Source organism: Phodopus roborovskii, unplaced genomic scaffold (genome assembly GCF_943737965.1).
Source record: "Phodopus roborovskii unplaced genomic scaffold, PHOROB, whole genome shotgun sequence".
NCBI lineage: Eukaryota > Metazoa > Chordata > Mammalia > Rodentia > Cricetidae > Phodopus > Phodopus roborovskii.
Window position 1 is genome coordinate 14,243,388 of NW_026126480.1, and position 21,794 is coordinate 14,265,181.

Below are 21,794 nucleotides of genomic sequence, written 5' to 3' on the forward strand. Positions count from 1 at the left end.
TCACCTGTGTAAAAAGCTGAGAGTAGCCTTGAGTATCTGCAGTACCAGCACTGTTGAGAAAAGAGGCAGGAGAACACACACACACACACACACACACACACACACACACACACACACACAGAGCCATTGATAATTGATAAATGTTATCAAGTTTTTAGTTATGTAGAAAGTTGTGTTTTTTTTTTATTTTTTTTTTTTTTTTTTGAGACAGGGTTTATCTGTATAAGTTGTCCTGGCATTTACTCTGTAGACCAGGCTGGCCTTGAATACAGAGATCAGCCTGCCTCCGATTCCCAAGTGCTGGGACTAAAGGTATGTGTCGCCATGCCAAGTAAAACCTAGTCTTTCAAGATGAGGGGTAGCTGGCAGGCTGACCACCCCAGCTACCACCCAGGCCCAGAACCAGAACTACAAGGTAGCCCATTCCAACACTCACCTCATCTATGAACTGCTGGAACATGTGAAGGGGATGAACCTATAAATCCAAAGCTACAGGATCTCCATGACACAAGGCAAAAATAGGATATCCAAGAGGAGTCATAGTGAGGGCCCAGTAAGGAGGGTAGCAGAAGCCAGAGATCCAGAACCAGACCAATGACTCACTGCAATAAGCACTTTCAAGTTAAGAAATATGAACTAAAGGGCAAACTGTGAGACACCCAGGGCTACACTACAGCTTCCACACCCAGATATCTATCCATCCATCCATTTTTGTTTTGTTTTACTTTTAAATGTTTTTTTGGGGGAGGTTGCAAGCATAGAGGGTGGAAGTGAGGGGATGGGGAGATGAGTGGGTTCGGGATGCGTGATGTGAAACCACAAAGGATCAATAAAAAGCTAAACACATTTTTCCTCCCTCATTCTCTTTGCTGCCAGACCTCTGCCATCATGGGTCACATGCATGATCCTTGGAAGGGCTTGTGGTTGTAGCAACCCCACTGAAGCTGATGTCTTATGACTTGAAGGAACAGATTTACAAACCAAAAAAAAAAAAAAAAAAAAAAAAAAAGGCACAACTTCCTTCCAAATAGGTGTGATCCTGAGGTGTGACACAGGACCATTTTGTGACTGGTAATAAAATCTTGAGATGCCTTTAGCCCAAAGGCTAACCCTTGCCCCAATTTCCCTGAGCATTCCTACCATTGGGTTATAAAAGCGGTCACTGTCCAAAAGCCTCTTGAGGGTAACAGAAAGGATAAGGATGCTAAATTCTGCCAAATTCTGATAGAAAGCAGAACTCACCTGCTGGCTCCTTACTAAAAGACCAGATTCTCCCACCCAATTGCAAATATGAGTCATCCACAGCCTCTGCTCTAGTGCCCTAAGTTCTCCTGTGTATATAAGCAATAATATCACTTTGAATAAATTAAAAAAATCTTAAAAACAAACAAAAAACAAACCAAACCCAGTCTTTTAGAGGAGGCTTTCGGGAAAGAGGTTTGTGTTGGTCTAAATGAGGTCCTGACAGGATAGGGTGCTGGGTGTGTTCCATCTCCTGACCTTGTAGGAGTAGCAAAAAGCGTGGCTGCCACTGATAAGGAGAAAGAGCTTTGAGTTGGAGGGGGGCCAGGCTGGGAAGAGGAGAACCCAAAGCTGGAGTGTGCGGAACTTATGGGGCAGCATGTTGGAGTGAGATTGTCATGGGGAAGTCTGGTCCTGCCACTCCCTTTCGTGACTGGTAAGTCAAGGGCTTTACTCCATCCTTAGCTGTGAAGTGAGAGTTACAATAACGGCTTTCCAGGGTTGTGAAGTCTATGAAGACTAGGCTGGCCTTGAGCTCACTGAGATCCACCTGCCTCTGCCTCCCAAGTGCTGGGATTAAAGGTGTGCCCATCTCAGCTTTTTAAAATCAAGTACTAATTAGTTAATTATTTTTTGAGACAGAGTTTCTCTGTGTAGCCTTGGCTGTTCTGGAACTTGCGCTAGATCAGGCTAGTCTTGAACTCACATAGATCCTCCTGCCTCTGCCTCCTGAGTGCTGGAACCAAAGACATTTGACACTTGGCTTTGTGTTTAACATTTCTTTAATTACTGGAGTTGTGGAGTCAGATAGAGAAGGCTTTTAAGAGCACCATCTTGAGAGAAGCCAGACAGAATAGAAGAGATTGGAGAGGTAGGTGCTGATCTCAGAGACTCTGCAATTGAGGGCGAAGACTAGTGAGCAGCACAGCTCTGTCCCAAGCTCAGTCCCAGGAGGGTGTGATGTGAGGCCTTCCCTCAAGGGTTCTCAAGAAAGAGGATAAACAGCAGACACACAAAACTGAATCTTCCACAGACCTCATGTGTGTTTCTGAAGTTTCCAAGTGTGGCTCAGGGTTAGATAGATAGATGTCTTGGGTGGCCTGGCTACATCTGTAATTGAGGTAAGAATTAGACAGCTATTGTGTCACATGGGCAGAGGCACAGGACGCTAAGAGGCAATGGGATATGTGCTAATAAATTTAAACCTGAGAGCTATGGATTGGCCTCCTGATAGCAAGTGTAGAAGGTGAGGAGGAGGGAAGCTGGGAGCTGGGAGCTGGGAGCACAGAAGCCTCATCCAATTAGAAAGGTGAAGAGAAAGGGATATGGCAGAGGTTCTAACAGTGAGAACAGGGGAGAGGAAATGTAAAATGTTCTGACACAGACTACAGACCCCTTTGTATGTGAATAGATGTTTGAGGTGGCACAGGGCAACTTGGCAGATGGAGAAGAAAAGTGGGAACTGGTTTTCCTCTCCAGAAGGAAACCATGGGCTGACAAGTAGGAGTAGGAATGGAAAAACAAAACAAAACAACCCCCCCACAGTTTTGAAGATCATAAGACATATAGCAGCCACTGAGTTATCAATGAAAAGACATCCTTTAGTATCCACGGACACTCTGTCCAATTTCTTTGACTGTAGGATGAATTTAACTTTCTTTTCAAAAGGTACTTTCAGAGCCCAGCTCACCTAGAGCATTCACAAAAATTACTGGCTTGCCTGTCCACCCTTCTCTTTAGCCATAAGCCTGTGTCTGACTCTTAAGCCTGATGTTCCCCCCCCCCTCCTACAAAACAAAACGATCCATCACTACTCAAAACATGTTTGCTGAAGGGTTAAGCTAATGAATGGAGAACAATATTCAGGGAAATGATGAAATTACCTGCAGGTTTCCAAATAACAAGAACTGTAATCCATCCCACGCCAGAGATAATGATTGCCTTTCTAATTTGGGACAGTGGAGACCTGGTTCCCTAGGGCAAGTGCAGAGAACTTCATTTTAGGCACACGGGCTAGGTCGTCATTTCTTCTTAAAAGTAGTCTGTCCACAAAAAATACAGGCCACCAAGGATTGCAGAGAATGGCAGAAATAGTCTTCCCCAAGGAAGAGCACAGCAAATGGCTATCCAAAACCAAATGGTCAGCCCTGAAAACATACATACAAGTAACATTATACAGACTCAGTAGTTATATTTAGGAATATATGTATGTGTGTATAGGAGCATATACGCATGAAAAAAGAGGCCATGAATTTGAAAGAGAGCAAGGAAGGGTATGTGGAAGAGTCTGGGGGAGGAAAGGGAGGGGAGAAATGCTGTAGTTATATTACAATCTCAAACAAGAAAAAAAAAAAAAACAACTCTAAAAAAAAGCCTCCTGTGTATCTTTGTAAGTAAAGTCAGTGAAGTCAGAGAGCTTTCAGTTCTTGTTTGTGTCAGTTGCTGGTTTGTGATGCTTGGTGAGTAGTTCTCATGCCACATTTAAGTACAAAGCAGGGAGAAAAACTTGGATGCCTCCTCTCTGCATGGACAGTGCAGCCCTGGGCCAGTGATGCTTGAGAAATGTAATCGCCTCCTCTGGTTTTGTGTCACACTCAAACCCATTGTATTTCTGGAACATCACTGGCTTTTTAGGGTCCAGTGTTAATGTCCTAGCAAAAAGACATGATGGGGTCATCAATCATTTTAATTATTGCTTTGAGATCTGTAAAGGTTAAGGATTGAGGGAGCAGTTGTGCTCAAGGTCCTTTACAGAAAGGAGAGCATCGGCTGCACAGCTGTCGCCTTGACCCTCTCCTGTTCTCCCTCCACCCTGGCTACTTTGGACTGAAAATATTTCAGAGTGTACTGTGCCTTGCTGTGTGCTAACTTACGATGCTTCTCTTCTCTTTTATGCTATTAGCATAAAAATTATTCACTATTAGCATTCATTATTAGCATTCAAGGTGAAGCTCTCCGCTCATCCTGTGTGTTTGATTCTTTGTAACCGAGGTTTATAGACTAATGTCTGCTAGTTTTCACTAACCAGAGATAATTCTATGTGGATGCCACTCATTGTAGTATAGCTCACCTTTCAACTTTATGTGCTTCCTATTTACATATTCAAAGAAGATGGAAGGTGTGGAACGCAACAAAAGCTCCCAGTGATATCACTCAAAATTAAAGGAAATACAGATTTTCTTTTAGCTCTGTGAATTGGAGATTTGGTATCTGCAGGGTTTTATGGTATGACTACCTTAAATCACACTGTTGTAAGTCACACTGTCTTTTACCTGCTGGGCATCCCTGGCCTAGAGGACCAGCACATGTGGATTTCCATCCCCTTCTTAATTTCCTATGCCACTGCCATGCTTGGGAACAGCCTGCTCATCTTCATTATTCTCACAAGTCCTAGCCTCCATGGACCCATGTACCTCTTCCTCTGCATGCTGGCAGGAGCAGACATTGTCCTCTCTACCTCCACAGTTCCCCAGGCCTTGGCCATCTTCTGGTTCCATGCTGGGGGGATCTCCCTGGATTGCTGCATCACTCAGCTTTTCTTCATCCATTCCACCTTTATCTCTGAGTCAGGGATCTTGCTGGTGATGGCATTTGACCGTTACATTGCCATTTGCTACCCCCTGAGGTACACCACTATTCTCACAAGCTCCCTGATTGGGAAAATTGGAGTGATCATCTTTCTGAGAAGTTACGGTACAATTCTCCCCATAATATTTCTTCTGAAAAGATTGACTTTCTGCAAAAATAATATTATTCCACATACCTATTGTGAACACATAGGCTTGGCTAAATATGCTTGTAATAATATCTGGGTAAACATTTGGTATGGGTTTTCTGTGCTCATGTCAACAGTGGTCTTAGATGTAGTGTTAATTTTTGTTTCCTATGTGCTGATCCTCCGTGCTGTCTTCCGCATGCCTTCCAGGGATGCTCGGCACAAAGCTCTCAACACTTGTGGCTCCCATGTCTGCATCATTATTCTCTTTTATGGGCCTGGGATCTTCACAACTCTTACTCAGAGGTTTGGGCGCCACATTCCACCCCACATCCATATCCTGCTGGCTAATGTCTGTATTCTGGCCCCACCTATGCTGAACCCCATCATTTATGGAATCAAGACCAAGCAAATCCAGGAGCAGGTGGTTCATGTCTTGTTTACAAAACATAAGTGAATTTGGGTCAAAACCTCAGAACTCAGCTTTTGGGATCTACGTTATCTATTGAGTGGTGTTTGGAACTAGTGGATGGGACAGGTCACCTGACACATAGCTCAGTGAGTTCTGCATCTGGAGCAATTTACCAGTGAGGCTGCAGAACTTAACTCTCTGGTTTTGTGAATAATCTGTGAGGACAGTGTTGTGTTTTCTCATACCATGCTGAACAAAGTACCTCCTACCCAATTGCGGTAGATTGGGCTGTTTCCAGACATCATGTTCCCGCAACACTAGCATGAGTTTTGAAACTAGACAAAGTGAATGAGAACAGTCTGTTGCCTTGACATTTGCTTCATGTTTCATAAGCTCGAGACATTTATGATCTCCCTGGGCTACCACATAGAACATTTCATTCCTTCATGCCTTTTATTTTAGTTAAGTGACATCCTGGATCAGTGGCTCTTGGACTCTGCAGTTTTTTCTTATTAAAATGCACTTAGGCTGTGTCACATATGCAGCCATGAGGCTGTAAATTATGTGGTTCACATTTTGCACATCAACCTTGTTGTTCGAGGATGCTGGGGTTCCTGAAGAGGTGGTCAGGCTGTGAACTTATTGATCTTTTAGGAAGACAGTCAAATTCTTCACATTATCCAGCCTGGCTTTTATGTGGGCGCTGGGTACCCAAACTCAGGTATGGATCATTTTGTCACAGCACTTTATATTTTGATTCATCTTCCCAACCCCTATGTTTATTTGTTGACAAAAAATAGCCATATTTGGTACTATGGAATATTGATTTCAGATTTTCTTATGGCTACCAAAATCATGGGAGGACCATCTCTCATAAAAATGGTTTAGCATTTGCACATTACATGTTCATACCATCTCATGTATTTTAAATTGTCTCTGTTTATTGATAACACTTAATACAATTAATGTAAATGCTGTGTAATCAGTTTCTATACTGTATTGTTTAGGGAATAATTAATAAATAAATAATGATAAGAATAAAAGCTCTGCATATGTCTAGCATAAAAACATTGCCCCTTCCCCTAAAATTTTGGGGTCAGGTAGAAACATGGTGCAAGGGAATCCCAGGAATCTACAAGAATGACCTGAGCTAAGATTCCTAGCAATAGCAGATATATAGCCTGAACTTGCCATCTCCTGTGACCAGATGTAGCATGAAAAATAAAAGATCCAGAGACAGATATTGGGGTTCAAACTTCAAGCTGAAGATCAGAAAAGTAAAGTAGCTGGCCACTGACTCATACCTCTACCTCAGACTGAAAGGCAATCTGGGCTCCACCAAACCTCAGACTGCAAACCCAGACTGCTATGCTCTCCTCAACATGGCTGGAGAATCCTGAAACTGCCTATCTTTTATATTTCTTGAGTGACTAGTTCACTAGTCTTTCAGACTAGTTCAATCTCGTGGGTGGCCTGGGTGGCCTTGAACTCAGAGAGATCCATTTTGCCTTTCTCCCCTGAGTCCTGGGATTAAAGGTGTGTATCACCACTGCCTGATCTCTGTAGTTTGAGGTTGACTTTGCTTTCTGAGTCCTCTGGCAAGCTTTAATAAATCGTAAGTAATATCACTACAACCAGATTGGTGCCTAGTCCAGTTATTATCAGAGAGGTATCATCCAGCAATTGATGGAAACAGATGCAGACCCACAGCCAAACACTATGTGGAATTCTAAGACTCCCAAAGAAGAGGGGGGGGGAGGATTGTAGGAGCTAGAAGGGTCAAGGAAACAACAACAACAACAAAAAAAAACTCATAGAATCAACTAACCTGGGCTCACAGTGACTGAACCAACAACCAGGGAGCCTGCATGGGACTGACCTAGGAACTCTTCATACATGTTACATTTGTGTAGTGTGGTCCTTTTGTGGAACTCTTAACAGTGGAACAGGGGTTGTCTTTGACTCTTTTACTGGCTTTTGGGACCCTACTCCCTATACTGGGTCACCTTGCTCAGCCTTAATACATGGGGACGTGCTTAGCCTTTCTATAACTTGCTATGAAATGTTTTGTTAATACTCATGGGAGACCTGTCCTTTCCTAAACAGAAATGGAGGAGGAGTAGCTTAGGGGTTGGGAACAGAGGGAGGATGGGAAGGAGGGACTGGGAGGAGAGGGGAGAGGGAAAGTTTAAAAAATCCCCCTAAATACTTTCTATCCATCATTGGTTGAATCCATTAAAAGAGAATCTACAAATAAGGAGGGATGACTGTGTACATCAATATATCTTAAAATACATTTTTTGTATATTGTGTCTAACACATTTCAAAATATACATTGTGGAATGACTTTCATGTTCTCCCTTCCTTATAGAGGACATATTTAATACTACACATGCTTGCAAATAAAATGCAATTGAAATTCCAGTGGTTTTTGGTGTTTTTCCCCCTTTTATACAAGTTTGCCACTGTGGATGGAAGTTTCTGTACTGCCCAGTCCCACAGTAATTTAGCCCCAAATAAACACAGAGACTTAAATTAATTATAAACTGTTTGGCCTATGGCTCAGGCTTCTTATTGGCTAGCTCTCTTTGAATTGTTAACCCATTTCTATTAATCTGTGTATTTCCACATGAACTTGGTAATGCCGGGATCTCCTGCTTCCTTGGTAGCTACATGGCGTCTCCCTGACTCCACCTACTATCTTTCTCTATCCCTGTTTGGATTTCCTGCCTGGCTAAATCCTGCCTGTTCATTGGCCCAAACAGCTTTATTCAGTGACCAATAAGAGAAACATATATTCACAGCATACAGAAGGACATAGCCCATCATGCCACCAGTAGTACAACTTTGGAAAAGGCACAAAAGGGTTGTGTGGTCTAGGATGATGAAGTCTGAGAAGCCGAGGAAAGACTATTTCAAACTGTACAAAGAGAGGAGCTTCCGTGCTAACAAAGTACGGGAACAGACCCCACCCAACTAACTCAAGCTGACTCAGGCTAGACAGCATGAAAGGACACCTTCTGACAAGTAGTTACAGCCTGTCACTTTCAAGCCCAAACTCTGTGTTTCCGGTTTTCAAACATATAAGCAGAATACTGACAGAGTAAAATGAGCTGCTCTTGCAGAGGACCTGAGGTCAGTTCTTGGCCCCCACTTCATACAGCTCACAACTGCATGTAATTCCAGCTCCAAGGAATGGCACACTGGCCTCCATAGGCATCTGCATACATTGTCACAAGTGCCCTTATTTACACACAGACTTGCATATAATTAAAAAATTAATAAAATAGAATACAATAGTTATTAGCTTGTAAAACATGACAGAGTTAAAGAAGTAGAAATTATGAGAGCAAAAGAAAATGGATACCACGGTAGTCAATATAAACACAAATAGAACAATATGCACTATATAATTATGTGTGATTATTCCAAAGGAACATTTGAGATTTTGAGGTTGGCAGTCAACCAGCATTGCTTTATCCATCCTACCAATATGAAAAATGTCATAAGCCCAGAGACAGAAAAATTAGCTGTAAAAAGATGAGAAAAAATATACCATAGAAACACTAACCAATTGGAAGCCAGTGTTGCCATATTAATAAAAATAAAAGAAGACTTTTGTTATATAGTAATTGTTATACAGTAATGAACTGCAATGTTTCATCCTAGAGGGAGGCTATAAGACCCAGGGAGTGAACAAAATAATAATTCAGGAAAGTCACAAGTCTCGGGAAGTACCTAAAACTAAGAACATTCACAAGGTCCTTGCCAAGGTTGTATAAGTGATAACAACTACTGGGGAAGACAGACTCCACTCTGTCAAGCTGCCTGTCAGTCAAGCAGGGAGCTCCAAGGGTGTGGATTTTGAGTCATAGTCCACACTGGGCTTGGATTTGTGTCTTCCATGCTCCTGGTAGTGACCCCATCCTACTCCTAACCTCATTAAACTTGTTCATGTCTTTGGCCTGTTTTTAGTGAACTATTTGCATTTGCCCAGGAGAAGAGCAGGGCAAAAGGCCACATGGAAAGGATGGTACAGGGCGTGGGAGGAAAAGGAAAAATGTAGACAAATTTTGATTTAAAAACTGCAAAGGAAAAAAAAATGCAATGGCTTCCAGTTTAGTTTTTTAAATGGGTTTTCTGAGTGTGAAACCTAGTGGGTCTCTACATCTATAGCTATTTTTTGTGACTTTTCTTGGGTTCTTTCTCTTCTGTTTATTTGTTTTGTTATTTTTTGTTTTACCTTATTTTATTATTATCCCTTAGACTATCATCCCTATTTGTATTCTAAGGAGAGGCATAAAGGGAGTGGATCTGGTTGGGAGGGGGTGTGGGGAGGAACTGAGAGAAATCATAATCAGGATATATTATGTAAGAAAAACTATATTCAATAAAAAGAAAAAAAATAAATGAGAAAAATGCCATAATGAAATCTAGTACTTTGTATGTGAATAACATAAATATTAAGTATATAACTCAAAACTTGAAAACAAAAAGAAAATCAAGGATATAGGCTAGATATTTATAAGCAGAAAATGAGAATGTGGCGGGTACATACAATGGGATTTTACTCATTTGTAAAGAAAAATGAAATTTAAAATGAATGTGCATCTCATTTTCTTTACAGTCTTTGACTATTGATTTGTAGGTAGATAGCTATTAACAGCCTTGGAGGCCATTAATGATGGACCTACTTCACAATCCACTTTGGACTCCAGCTCCTATTTTTGTGGTGATGCTAAAAAGAAAAACATTGTAATTGTTCTTCCTAGGGATTTTAAAATACTCTATGAAAAGGTGCAGGTTTCAGGGCTTTGCTGAGGCCCATTTAAGGGAATATTACTTCCTCCTGCTCAAAGAAGTTTTCCGCCGGGATCTGCTCCTGGCCCTAGTAGAGAGATAATGGCCTTCTGATCTGCTCCAAAGATTAAAACATTACATACCATTGTCCCCTCCCTTAAGAATCAATCAGACTGGGCTTGTCAAACACTCCTCAGAAAGACTGATTCATCTAAAGGCATGCCAAAGTGATGGACAGAATATTTACATCTTTAATGAGATAACGTGCTCATACTTCCCAGAAGCCTCTGCCTTGACTCAGACTTGACTTGTTTGCACATCTCCACTTCTTGTCTACCTTCTGTGTTCTAACTCAGAAAGACAAACTTTTCCTTTTCTCTCTTTTGGGATACTGGTGGGCCTCATCGTTTCTTTGAAGTACCCCCCTGTGTCATGTAGCTGCCATGTATCTGCTGCTTGTTGGGCTTCACTGATGAACCTCCCCTAGTTTCTTGACACAAAGGGCAAGGCTCTCTTTCCTCCTACTCATCTCCCTCCTCGAAGAAGGTTCTAAGCTCATAGCTTGCCAAGCTTCTTGATTTACTCCTCATAGGGCCCAGCCTTCTTTTGGAGTTCATTTGAAAAGTCTCTGGAGATATCAATTGAAATGTTTATTTGTTAGAAAGAATACATGTCTACCTTTTCTCCAGAGATGGCCAAGAGGGTGGTGGTGTGGTCTGATTTAAAGTACTGTAATGGGACTCTATATACAATGGATGGGTTTTGGAAACAGCTCTAAATTTGATATCCCTGGTGTGGAAACTTCCCTTGGGATCTTCAGGGAAATGCACATAAAAAACTCTGCTCCCTCTAACATTGAGTTTTAAGTGAATATATACCATTCTGTGCTGTATGAACTGCAGTGGAGGCAGGTAAGTTACTGGCATGGGGTGAATTTCTTGGTGAAAGAGGCATCTGTCCCAACAAGACTAGAGGTTGCTGGATCTAAGGCAAGCATCTGAGAATACGAAGGTGTTTGTCTGGAGTTCAATATGCAGAGACAAATGTAGAACCGTAACTGTAAGTGACTTCAATATAGGGAGCAAAGCAACTACTGGGAGAGGAGAAGGAAGGGCTGATGAAGTGTATCAGGGTCTTATGTGTCCAGGATCATTGAGTCCTTCCTAAGCTCTGCTTAGGGTCTAGGCCCAAAGACTGTAAATATCTTGCCCCTTGTTTTCTTTCATTCAATATTTTTACACGCTACATTCTGAAAGGGCACAATGAAAAATGAAATTCAAAAATCAATCAAGCAATTAAAATAAGACTTTGCTGTTTTATTATCCAAAGGCCCTAGCCACCCCTTGACTCCTGGAAGCCTTCCTAGCACCTCTTCCTATTTATATACAATTATTGGCTTTATCTGCAACTCTTCCTCCTGCTGTTGTTTCTGTTCTGGAGGGTGACGCCCAGAGTTGGATTCAGCCCCTTCTAGTGTTTGTATACCTCATTGACTTCCCTCAGGGTGCATACATTGTTACTCTTGGTATGCTGTTGATTGACTTGTGGTAGCTGATGTCTGTCCATAATAAGACTTGGGCCAGATCAGATCCTTCAGTTTAGCAGACAAATTACTTTTCTCCCTTGTGTTTCCAATAAGACTTCTTATTGTACATTAATATGTTCAGTTAGTATATTATTCCAATTAGCTATATAAAACTCTACTTGGCTGTCTCTTCAAAGATGCAGATAACATTTTATTTAACTATTCATCTGATGTTGTTCCAGGTACATCAGCAGTGAAAAACAATGAGGAAATACTATAAGACTCTGGTATCATAAAAAATAACTTTGACACAATATGAGATTTCAGCTTTTTGTGAAAGCTCTTCTGCATCAACATGGATACTGTAAACCACACTGGTCTTAGTTACACAGTCTTCCATTTGCTAGGCATCCCTGGCCTAGAGGACCAGCACATGTGGATTTCCATCCCCTTCTTCATTTCCTATGCCACTGCCATGCTTGGAAACAGCCTGCTCATTTTCATTATCCTCACAAGTCCTAGCCTCCATGGACCCATGTACCTCTTCCTCTGCATGCTGGCAGGAGCAGACATTGTCCTCTCCACCTCCACAGTTCCCCAGGCCTTGGCCATCTTCTGGTTCCATGCTGGGGGCATCTCCCTGGATCGCTGCATCACTCAGCTTTTCTTTATCCATTCTACCTACATCTCTGAGTCAGGGATCTTGCTGGTGATGGCATTTGACCGTTACATTGCCATTTGCTACCCCCTGAGGTACACCACTATTCTCACAAGCTCCCTGATTGGGAAAATTGGAGTGATCATCTTTCTGAGAAGTTACGGTACAATTTTCCCCATAATATTTCTTTTGAAAAGACTCACATTTTGCAAAACCAACATTCTTCCACATACAGCTTGTGAACACACTGGCTTGTCCAAGTATGCTTGTAATGACCTTCATGTAAATATCTGGTATGGACTTTTTGTTTTAATGTCAACAGTTGTGTTAGATGTTTTGCTAATATTAATTTCTTATATGCTAATTCTCCATACTGTCTTCCACCTCCCATCCCAAGATGCTCGCCACAAAGCTCTCAATACTTGTGGGTCCCATGTCTGTGTCATCATACTCTTTTATGGACCTGGGATCTTTTCAACCCTCACCCATCAGTTTGGACACGGGATTTCAAGTGATTTTCACGTTCTGCTTGCCAATGTTTGCATCCTGGCTCCACCAATGTTGAATCCCATCATCTATGGAGTCAAGACCAAACGAATCCGAGACCAAATGACTCATGTCTTATTTCTGAAAATAATATGACTTTCAGAGCAGAAACCAAACTGTTGTATTCTCAACATTCTAGTCACATATGTGGTGAACTCTAGCAGTCCTGGTAGTTGAGGGTTGTTGAGCCAAACTATTTATCTCAATGACATTCTTTGTGGGTAAACTCTACTAGGGAAGTTTTGATATGCTGTTCAAAGTCTCAGGTCAGTAATGAGATTGGAATACTTGGAGTTTAAGCTATATATATTTGTTATGATATGTTCACTGCCTATAGTCATGGGTTCCATAGACACTTTCATTCAAGTATTCATGTACTTTTGCTGCACTCACTCTATCCCCTCATATTCTCCTTTGTTGTCCTTTCCCCAGCTCCATACTAACCTATCCTTACTTAGACTTTCACATCACATACATATTTAGTTACATGTATCACGTACGTGATATGCATCTCAAAGGAGAAAAGGAGATGTTTGTCTTTCTGAATCTGACTTATCTTGACTGATAAGATGATCACCAGTTGTATCCAATTCTCTGCAAATTATGTGGTTTCATCCTTCTTATGGCTGAATGAAACAATGTGTGTACATATACACCATTATCTTTTAAAGTTATTTGTGGATTTCACATCATATATACTACTCTTATTCACCTCCCAGTCTTCCCATGTCATCTCTCCTTCCCAGCGACTTCTCCACTCCAAGGGGAAAAAAGTTCATTTTGTGTTATCCATATATTCTCTGGAGTTTGGTCTGATTCCTAATGTCCAGTTCCTAAGTAAGGGAAGATGAATTTTTTTCTGTCTGCCTCCATGCCAGAAGTCATCAATTGAGGAGAGCAGTGTGGTAGCCAGAGCCATCTCTCTAGTGCCCATTCCAATTCCTGCAAGTGTCACTAATTTTTGTGGTCTGGTTAGGTGAGGGGCCAGCTTTCTTGTGTACATGGCTTAAGTCGGCAGCCCAGACCACTAATGTCTGCATGTGCTTCTGTAGTAACATGGGCAATAGACATCATCATCATCATGGCGCTTGGCTTTATCAGGGCTACTGACCCACACTTGGCTCTCATCAGCTGCAAGGGCTACGAACCTCCTGGTCATGGCCTCATTCACAGCATCATGGCTCCCCAAGGCAGCAAAGCCCAAGGACATTACCAAGGCATCAGGCAATACAGACTGCTTATGTCTACATGAATTTCAGGTTTCTTTGTGGCCTGATGCAGCAGCATGGGTCACGGACACTAACTTGGACTCTGGTGGCATCTAGGGCCACTGTGGTCTTTCTAGGAGATCTAATCCAGAAAGTGAACCTTTCCTCATCTCGGGTCTCTGTGGTTGCCTAGAGCCAGGGGGATCCTGTGGCCAGGTGGTAGGTTCGGGGGATGAGTCTCAGTCTGCTGTTGCACACCATCCCCCAGACCATACTGGGTAATGACAGCAAGTAGGTTTCAGTCCTCTTTCTCACCTGTCAATTCTGTCACATCTTCAGTTCTGCCTTCTCTCCATAGCTCACACCACTCCGATTTTCTATCTTTCTCACCTCTCATAACATATTTCTTCTTTGTAGTGGTGCCTACTTCCCCTGCTGCCACTGCCCCGGGACCAGGAGGCCAGGTAGCCACACCATATTTTCTTCATCCAGCATTTGTTGATGGGCAGTTGGGAGGATTCCATTAACTTGGCTGTTTTTTGGAGCTCTGTCTTTTGCTCCTGACTTCTAATATTCTTGTCCTCTCTTCATTATTTTTGTGTTTCTGTGAATCATATTTGGGTTACATTTTCCTCACCCATGTTCTCTTTTTGCTAATGATCTTTTACCTCTGGATAATACATTGGCCATCCAAAACCAGTGAGCCTTATTTTTAATTCAATGATTGACTTTAAAAATTGATACATTATCTTTATAGAAAAAATGTGCAGAAAGTAGGAAATTTGCATGTACTTCTCTTCTCCCCTTCTCCAGATTTTCCTATTACTAACATCTTGCATTGATGTAATACATTTCTTTGGACTTATAATGAATACTACTGATAAAATTCATAGTTTGCATGTCAGGCTTTGTTGATAGCCTAGGTTGACAGTAATTTTATGTATAAAATACTGAACTCCATGAATTTGGTGCTTAACTGGGTTCACATTAATGTGAGATTGGCCAGATAATGGAAGAGAAGACTTAGTAGATTTGATCATGGTTAAAGGAAAATTATAGTGATGAATGTCTTCTGAGTCAAAATTGAAGAATATAAATCATAACATACTGGTGAACTCACAGTAGCTATGCTACATGAGTCCTGTACAAGATCCAGCCAGTCAACAGTCCAGCATGGGTGGGGAAGATCGAGGCTCCTCCTTTAGCTGAGAAGTTGGTGACAGTTGACAGAGAAAACAATTGAAGTAGATATGACAAAGAAAGGTTGTATACATATATGCAAATGTCAAAGGATAAATATGAATATTCTTAAAAATTATAAATCATTAAACAGGAGGGCTGTTATTCTGAAGAACAGAAACAGAGAAGTGGCGGGAGGGGATTTGGGGGTTGGGAGTGGGGAGAGAGAAGGGAGGAGAAACTGTGGTCAGGATGTAAAATAAATGAATAAGTTTAATTAATAAAAATCACTAAACAATACAAATTACACAGGTTGGTAGTTTAGGAAGAAAATAGTGGTGTTAATGGAATATGATCTTAGTGAGGTTAATATAACATATGTAGATGGCATATACATGGACGACCAATTGTAACTGACAGTAGAATGTCTGGAACTACAAGAGTGAAAGATTATGGGAATGAATACCTAGAGTAGAGTGGAAAGAAACACAGAGCTGCAGAATTGAGAGTATGAGCAGTGAAGAATAAATAGAAGAAATGTACTGTGCATAGTTTCAAGAGACTATTATTCAGCCTTAAAAACAAGGACATCCTGTCCTATGCTACAGCATGCCTGAACCTGAAGGCATTATGATTAAGTGAAATAAGCCAGATACAGAAATAAAACATAATGCATGGCAAACACATGTGGAATCTAAAGCAGATAGCTTTACAGAAGCAGGGGGTAGAATGGTGGCTGTCTAGTGGGGGGGACTGGGGAGACATTCAAAGGGCTCAGCACTTTAGTTATGGGAGATAGATACACCCTGGAAATTCAGTGTTCAGGGATTGTAGCCATCACCACAAAACCAAACCCAATGAGGTAATGAGTATTAGCTTTATCATGGTGGTGATCTCTGTGTACATACCTCAAATACACACATGTTTTTAATTTACCAATTACATGTCAGTAAGTTTTGGGCAAAAAGAAGAGAGAGAAGGATTTGTTGTCTATTTGGACAGTGAACTGTTTGTACAAGGGTGCGGACATCTTGTGTGTATTTGTGAAGGACACTAGCAGGTTTACCAGCAGCACTGAGGAGGAGAAAGATGATACCTATATGAGCAGCAAATTTTATAAGGAAGTCAGTAAGTACCAGTCTGGATACAAATTGGAGAAGTATTTTGCAGTAAAAATCACCTTAAGTGGTTTCATATCTTTAAAGCACCAGTACACCTAACCAGTTTAAATAAATCTCACCAAAATATCCACAGATGAAAGCTTTTACTAGATTATTTTCTTTATTGATTTCTTTTCTTGGTGACATAAATTCCATGAAGGCATTTGTCTTCTCCATTCCTGTATTTGGAAGTGCTTGACATGAAATAGATTTTCAGTGGGATTTTTTTTTATTTACTTCAAAAAGATTTCTAGGAAGTATTAAAATGTGAAATTTTCTATCAGTAAGAAGATAAAGTACGCGGAAGTGAAAGCATTTCTGTTTTAGTTTTCTTCTTTGGAGCACTACATATTTAACTCAAATAATTCAGAGTGCACACAGGGATTAGTATGCTGGTCTGGTGATGGCTTAGTGAGCAAAAAGAATTCAATCCCACAGTGGAAGGGGAGAATCTGATGTGGGGTATCCTTCTGTATGCTATGAATATGTGCTGGTTTTATTGGTTGATGAATAAAGCTGTTTTGGTCAATGGCCAGGCAGAATAGAGCCAGGTGGGATATCTAAACAAAGATATGGAGAGAAAGAAGGTGGAGTCAGGGGACACCATGTAGATGTCAAAGGGGTAAGATGCCAGAGCATTACTGGTAAGCAATGACCACGTGGTGATACACAGATTAGTAAAAATGGGTTAATTTAATTGTGAGAGCTAGTCAGTAATATGCTTGAGCCTTTGACCACACAATTATAATTAATATGAAGCCTCTGAGTGTTTATTTGGGAAATGGTGGGCGGGAGACTAACTCCATTTGTTACAAGCAGTTTTTCCTCAGGCCTGGTCCCAAATAACACACAGAGATGCTGTATTAGATACAAAGATGTTGGCTTGTTATTAGCATTTCTTATTGGCTCTGTCTTAAATAGTGACCCATTTCTATTAATCTAAGTGTTTCCATGTGGTTTTGGCTTACCGGAGAGAGGGTCCGGACCTCTGCTCTCTCAAGTCTCTACATGTTGAATCTCCTCCTTAGTACTCCCCAAATCCTCCTTGTCTCTAGGTTTCTAGTTTTGCCTATCTTGCTTTCCTATTGGCCAACAGTGCTTAATTCAATAACCAATAAGAGAAACATATTTACAGAATGACATCTCCCATCATATCCTCTTTTTCTGTCTAAATAAAAAGAAGGGTTTTAACTTTAACATAGTAAAATATATAACAAAACAGTTACTAAATAAGAACCACAGTTAACAATATTCAATTTATTAACATTTAACAAGATTTAAAGAAAATATTCTATCATCTACTCTATCTTTGTGAGTCTAAAGTCTTATCTGTAACTTATCTTCAATCCTAACTAAGGAAAATTATAAACATAACTATCTGTCTTCAATTCCCTCAAAGATCACAGAAGGATAATATATAAACTCTAGAAATGGCAGAGACAACTCGCTGCCTGGTCAGTCACCTGAAGTTCTTCTGTAATGTTCCATCTTCAGCCTATAGGCCATAGTGTAGCTGGCAGACTTCTTAGTAAAGTAGGAATTTCAAACTGTCTCACCTGTATTGGCAGTTAGTCAGTTACTTTTCTCTGTGTCCTGCAGAATGTCTGGCAGACTCTTCTATGAAGCAGGAACCCTGTAGCAATGTCCATCTTTTATCAGCAGTCACTTTCCTGTAGGTCCTGCATGTCCAGTTTATACAGCATAAAGTCAAATAGTCCAGACAAGAGCAGTATCTTCTCTAAATTGCTAGTCTTGCCATATTGGAGGCAACTTCATAACGAGTTTCTTTAGTGTCCATCTTTCTTTCTGATGAAGGTGGTGTTGTCAGGAGCAGTTGTGCCTCACTGTCAAGAAAAATCCTAAACCTTTTAGATGCCATATTCTGTAGGTCTTTTATAGGTAACTATCTAAAATCTGTACTAAATTATACACTTTTAAATAAGCTATATAAACATAATACCTAAACAAGAGGAGAAATATACATATCACAAAATTGACCTTAAAGTTGTATCAATAGATGAAAATCCTTTCCAAAACAAAGTATTCATATCTATACCATAATCCCCTTTTTTACCTTTAAAGAGGTTGGTTGTGGTCATTAACCATTTATAACCAACTCCATATAAATGAAAACAAACATTTATAAACAATATTTGGGAATTTGGCTGTAGTTCTTTCCTGCTGGTAGGGGGCGCTGTCTTGGGGAATCCTAAGAAGATGCAGAAATCCTGTCTGAAGTGGTCTGCAAGCCTGCTTTGTTCCAACTGTTTTGAGTGTTGGATCACCTGGGATGTTGTTTCAGGGGGTCTTGCTTGATCAAACCATGTTAGTCTGGAAGGAATCCACAGCTTTTCATTTTCTGTGGAAACAAAAATAGAAATCCTTTTCCCCAGTAACCTGTCCTTGGATTTAAATTTTGAAGTCAAAACATTTTTAAAATATATACATTGGATTAATTCAGCAGCATTGGTAATCAAGTGTATTGTAGCAGTTATTCCTTCCTTAGCAATTGAGCAATTCAAAGACAACACAATACCATAGTGTCCATACTCTTTGTGTATTTTTCATCTTTATGTGGCTTTTTATTACTCAATTTCTCTGTGTAACTTTGGCTGCCCTGGAATTCACTTTGTAAACTAGGTATACTTTGAAATCACAAAGATCTGTTTGCCTCTGTCTCCCAAGTGCTGGAATTAAAGGTGTGTGCTACCACACCCAGATACTCTCTTTCTTTTTATTTTTTATTTTTTAAAACACTGTATTCTGTTTCTTTTTCTCTCCCAAGCCTACATATATTTTAAAACATACTGTAAACCTTTACAGATTTTTCTTTCGCGGAATCTGTCTTTATTGTAAATTTTTATCTTTTTCTGGCCACGAGTCTTTTTATGTATTAAACAACGTTGTTAAAATTAAAGCAACAGCTCTATTAGCCAAGGTCTATCAAAGATGGTGGGTGTATGTTTACTGCCAGAACTGAGAGCTGTGCTCACTGCCTTGGTCTATGCACCATCCAATAGCATGCTGCCAGCTTGGAGATGTGATTACTGCCATTGCTAGCTCTTGTACATACCATTAAGTTGTTAACAAGGCTTCTTAAAAGCCTTGCATTTTTTTTTTTTTTTTTTGGACACTATGCTGAGTCAGGAAAACTCCCTTAAAGGAGCCACACAAATCTCTGCTTGTCTCTAGCAAAACAGAGTCCAACCGAGAAAAATCCAGCTACCAAGAGGCCTTTGTTTTTTTGTTTCTAAACCCCCTTTTTAAACTTTTGTTAAATTTTAAGTGGAAGTTCTTAGTACCCACATTGCAGGCACCATTTTGTTATGGGCAGTTTTCTCGACAGCCTGGTCCCACAGCCACACCAGCCCCAAATAACATGCAGAAACATTGTATTAGACATAAAGCTGTTGGCCTGTTACTAGCATTTCTTATTGGCTAGCTCTCTTAAATATTAACCCATTTCTATCAATCTAAGTATTTCCACATGGTCTTGGCTTACCAGAGGAAGGGTCGGGACCTTTCACTCCTCTTGGTCCTACATTTTGAATCTCCTCTCTACTACTCCCCAAATCCTCCTTGTTTCCTAGTCCTGCCTATCTTGCTTTCCTATTGGTCAACAGGGCTTTATTCATTAACCAATAAGAGAAGCATATTTACAGAATGACATCTCCTATCATCCATTTGTAAGAATCAGATTATAAAAGTTATTCTCTGACCTGCACAATGCTCCATGACACTCATGCACACAGTTACACATACACAAATCATATACCCCACACATGCACACACATCAAACCAAACCCTAAAGGAATTGTGTTTCACACACAAACAAAAAGTTAAAAATTCTATGTAAACGTATTTATGAGAGAATACTCTTAACAGAACAAACTAGAAGCTTATAAATGTGCAGTAGTGGGAGAAAAGAGAACAAAGGGGTATATGAAGAAGGTTTACAAGGAGAAAAGGGAATGGAGAAATGACATAATTATATTATAATCTCAAAAATTAAAAAAATTGAGAAAAGGCATCATGGCATGCCATCAGTGCAGAATATTCAGTCACCCATTTTATTTTCAAGAAATGTTTATAAACTGGAGACAAATGCAGCTGTAATAGAACATGCGGTGGAATTGTGCTGTGCTTTGGTCCTCTTGACACACCAGCATATTTTATCTGTTCCTGCCATAAAACAACAAAAGTAAGACTATGGATAGTCATTTTCTTCCCTATGGTGACCATTTGATTCTGTATGTATCCAACAGCATCATGCTCAACACCTTAAAAATATACCACAAAAATCTAATTAAAAAATAAACATGATTCTCCAAAGAAAAGAGACTAAAGAAGTGATGTGGTTGCACACTTATTACCACAGAAAGTCAGAACATGCTGGGTAGACAATGTGAATTTCCAAAAATAGTAGGCTAAGAGGTTGGTGGGTTATCAATGCAAACGTTTTATTGATAACCACTATATGCTGATTGGATCAATAGTTCTATAGACACAATAATGTAAATACCCTTTGAATGGACTTGATTTTATTTGACATTTTGTTATGATTCTGTCAACATAGTGCTATGTCAACGTTGGTTGAGTGGGTGAAATGAATGAATGAATGAATGAATGAATAAACAAATGTTTGCAAAATCAGTCAGGATTTCAATGCTTAAAGTGTTTCTTTACCTTGTAGAAGTCAGGGTCTAAGAGGATCATGCAGTATTAAGTTTGGGGCCCTCCAGAAGGCTTGTAGCCTAACTCCTGTCCTCTGACATGTCTTTCCAACCAAATTATCACATCCAACCTCATGGAAACTCTCAAGAATGCATTTCACTATGGGCTTCCAGTGGTCCACTCACAAAAGAGTTAGTAAAGGTTTTATAGTTATATTCCTGCTGTAGAGGAGATCCTAGGGGAGAAGAAAGTCACATGGATTAGCTCAGGGTCCCTGGGGTTGCTCAGAGAAAGAATAATTTGTCCCCACAGAGTGACATGCTAGCCATGGTAGAGCCTTCCATCATGTGGACACTCTGGGATACAGATGGAGCATGACTCCAGGTGGAGCCTGAAGGTTGGGATGGACACTTTATGATGAGGAGGGCACATGTTGGTATTTATCACCAGAGCCTGCTGCTTTTGTGCCGTACCCCCCCCCACTCCTGCCCATGGACATGGATTATGAGAGTTTGAGTGAGTGTGATGATGAAGGGGATGGGGAAAACAAAGTTATGGACCTTCTTAGTCATTTGGGCATCCAGCAGGGTCTGTGATTGGAATTCTCCATCTGAGAATAGTCAGAGGACAGTCCAGCTGCTGCTGCACAAGTTTGGGAACTCAGTTGAAACATGT

The 21,794-nt window shown here is 40.6% G+C and overlaps 2 protein-coding genes across 2 annotated transcripts; both read left to right on the forward strand.

The window, feature by feature from the left end:
* The first annotated feature begins 4,469 nt into the window (after positions 1-4,469).
* Positions 4,470-5,414, forward strand: LOC127228038 (olfactory receptor 52B4). Its single transcript, XM_051192477.1, has one exon. The coding sequence runs from the start codon at positions 4,470-4,472 to the stop codon at positions 5,412-5,414; it is 945 nt and encodes a 314-aa protein (XP_051048434.1).
* A 6,635-nt stretch (positions 5,415-12,049) lies between these two features.
* Positions 12,050-12,994, forward strand: LOC127228939 (olfactory receptor 52B4). The gene has a single exon (XM_051194036.1). The coding sequence runs from the start codon at positions 12,050-12,052 to the stop codon at positions 12,992-12,994; it is 945 nt and encodes a 314-aa protein (XP_051049993.1).
* Positions 12,995-21,794: the final 8,800 nt, after the last annotated feature.

What these genes read in the sequence shown, in the direction of transcription:
- LOC127228038 (XM_051192477.1), top strand. Translation starts at nt 4,470, where the DNA reads ATGACTACCTTAAATCACACTGTTGTAAGTCACACTGTCTTTTACCTG.
- LOC127228939 (XM_051194036.1), top strand. Translation starts at nt 12,050, where the DNA reads ATGGATACTGTAAACCACACTGGTCTTAGTTACACAGTCTTCCATTTG.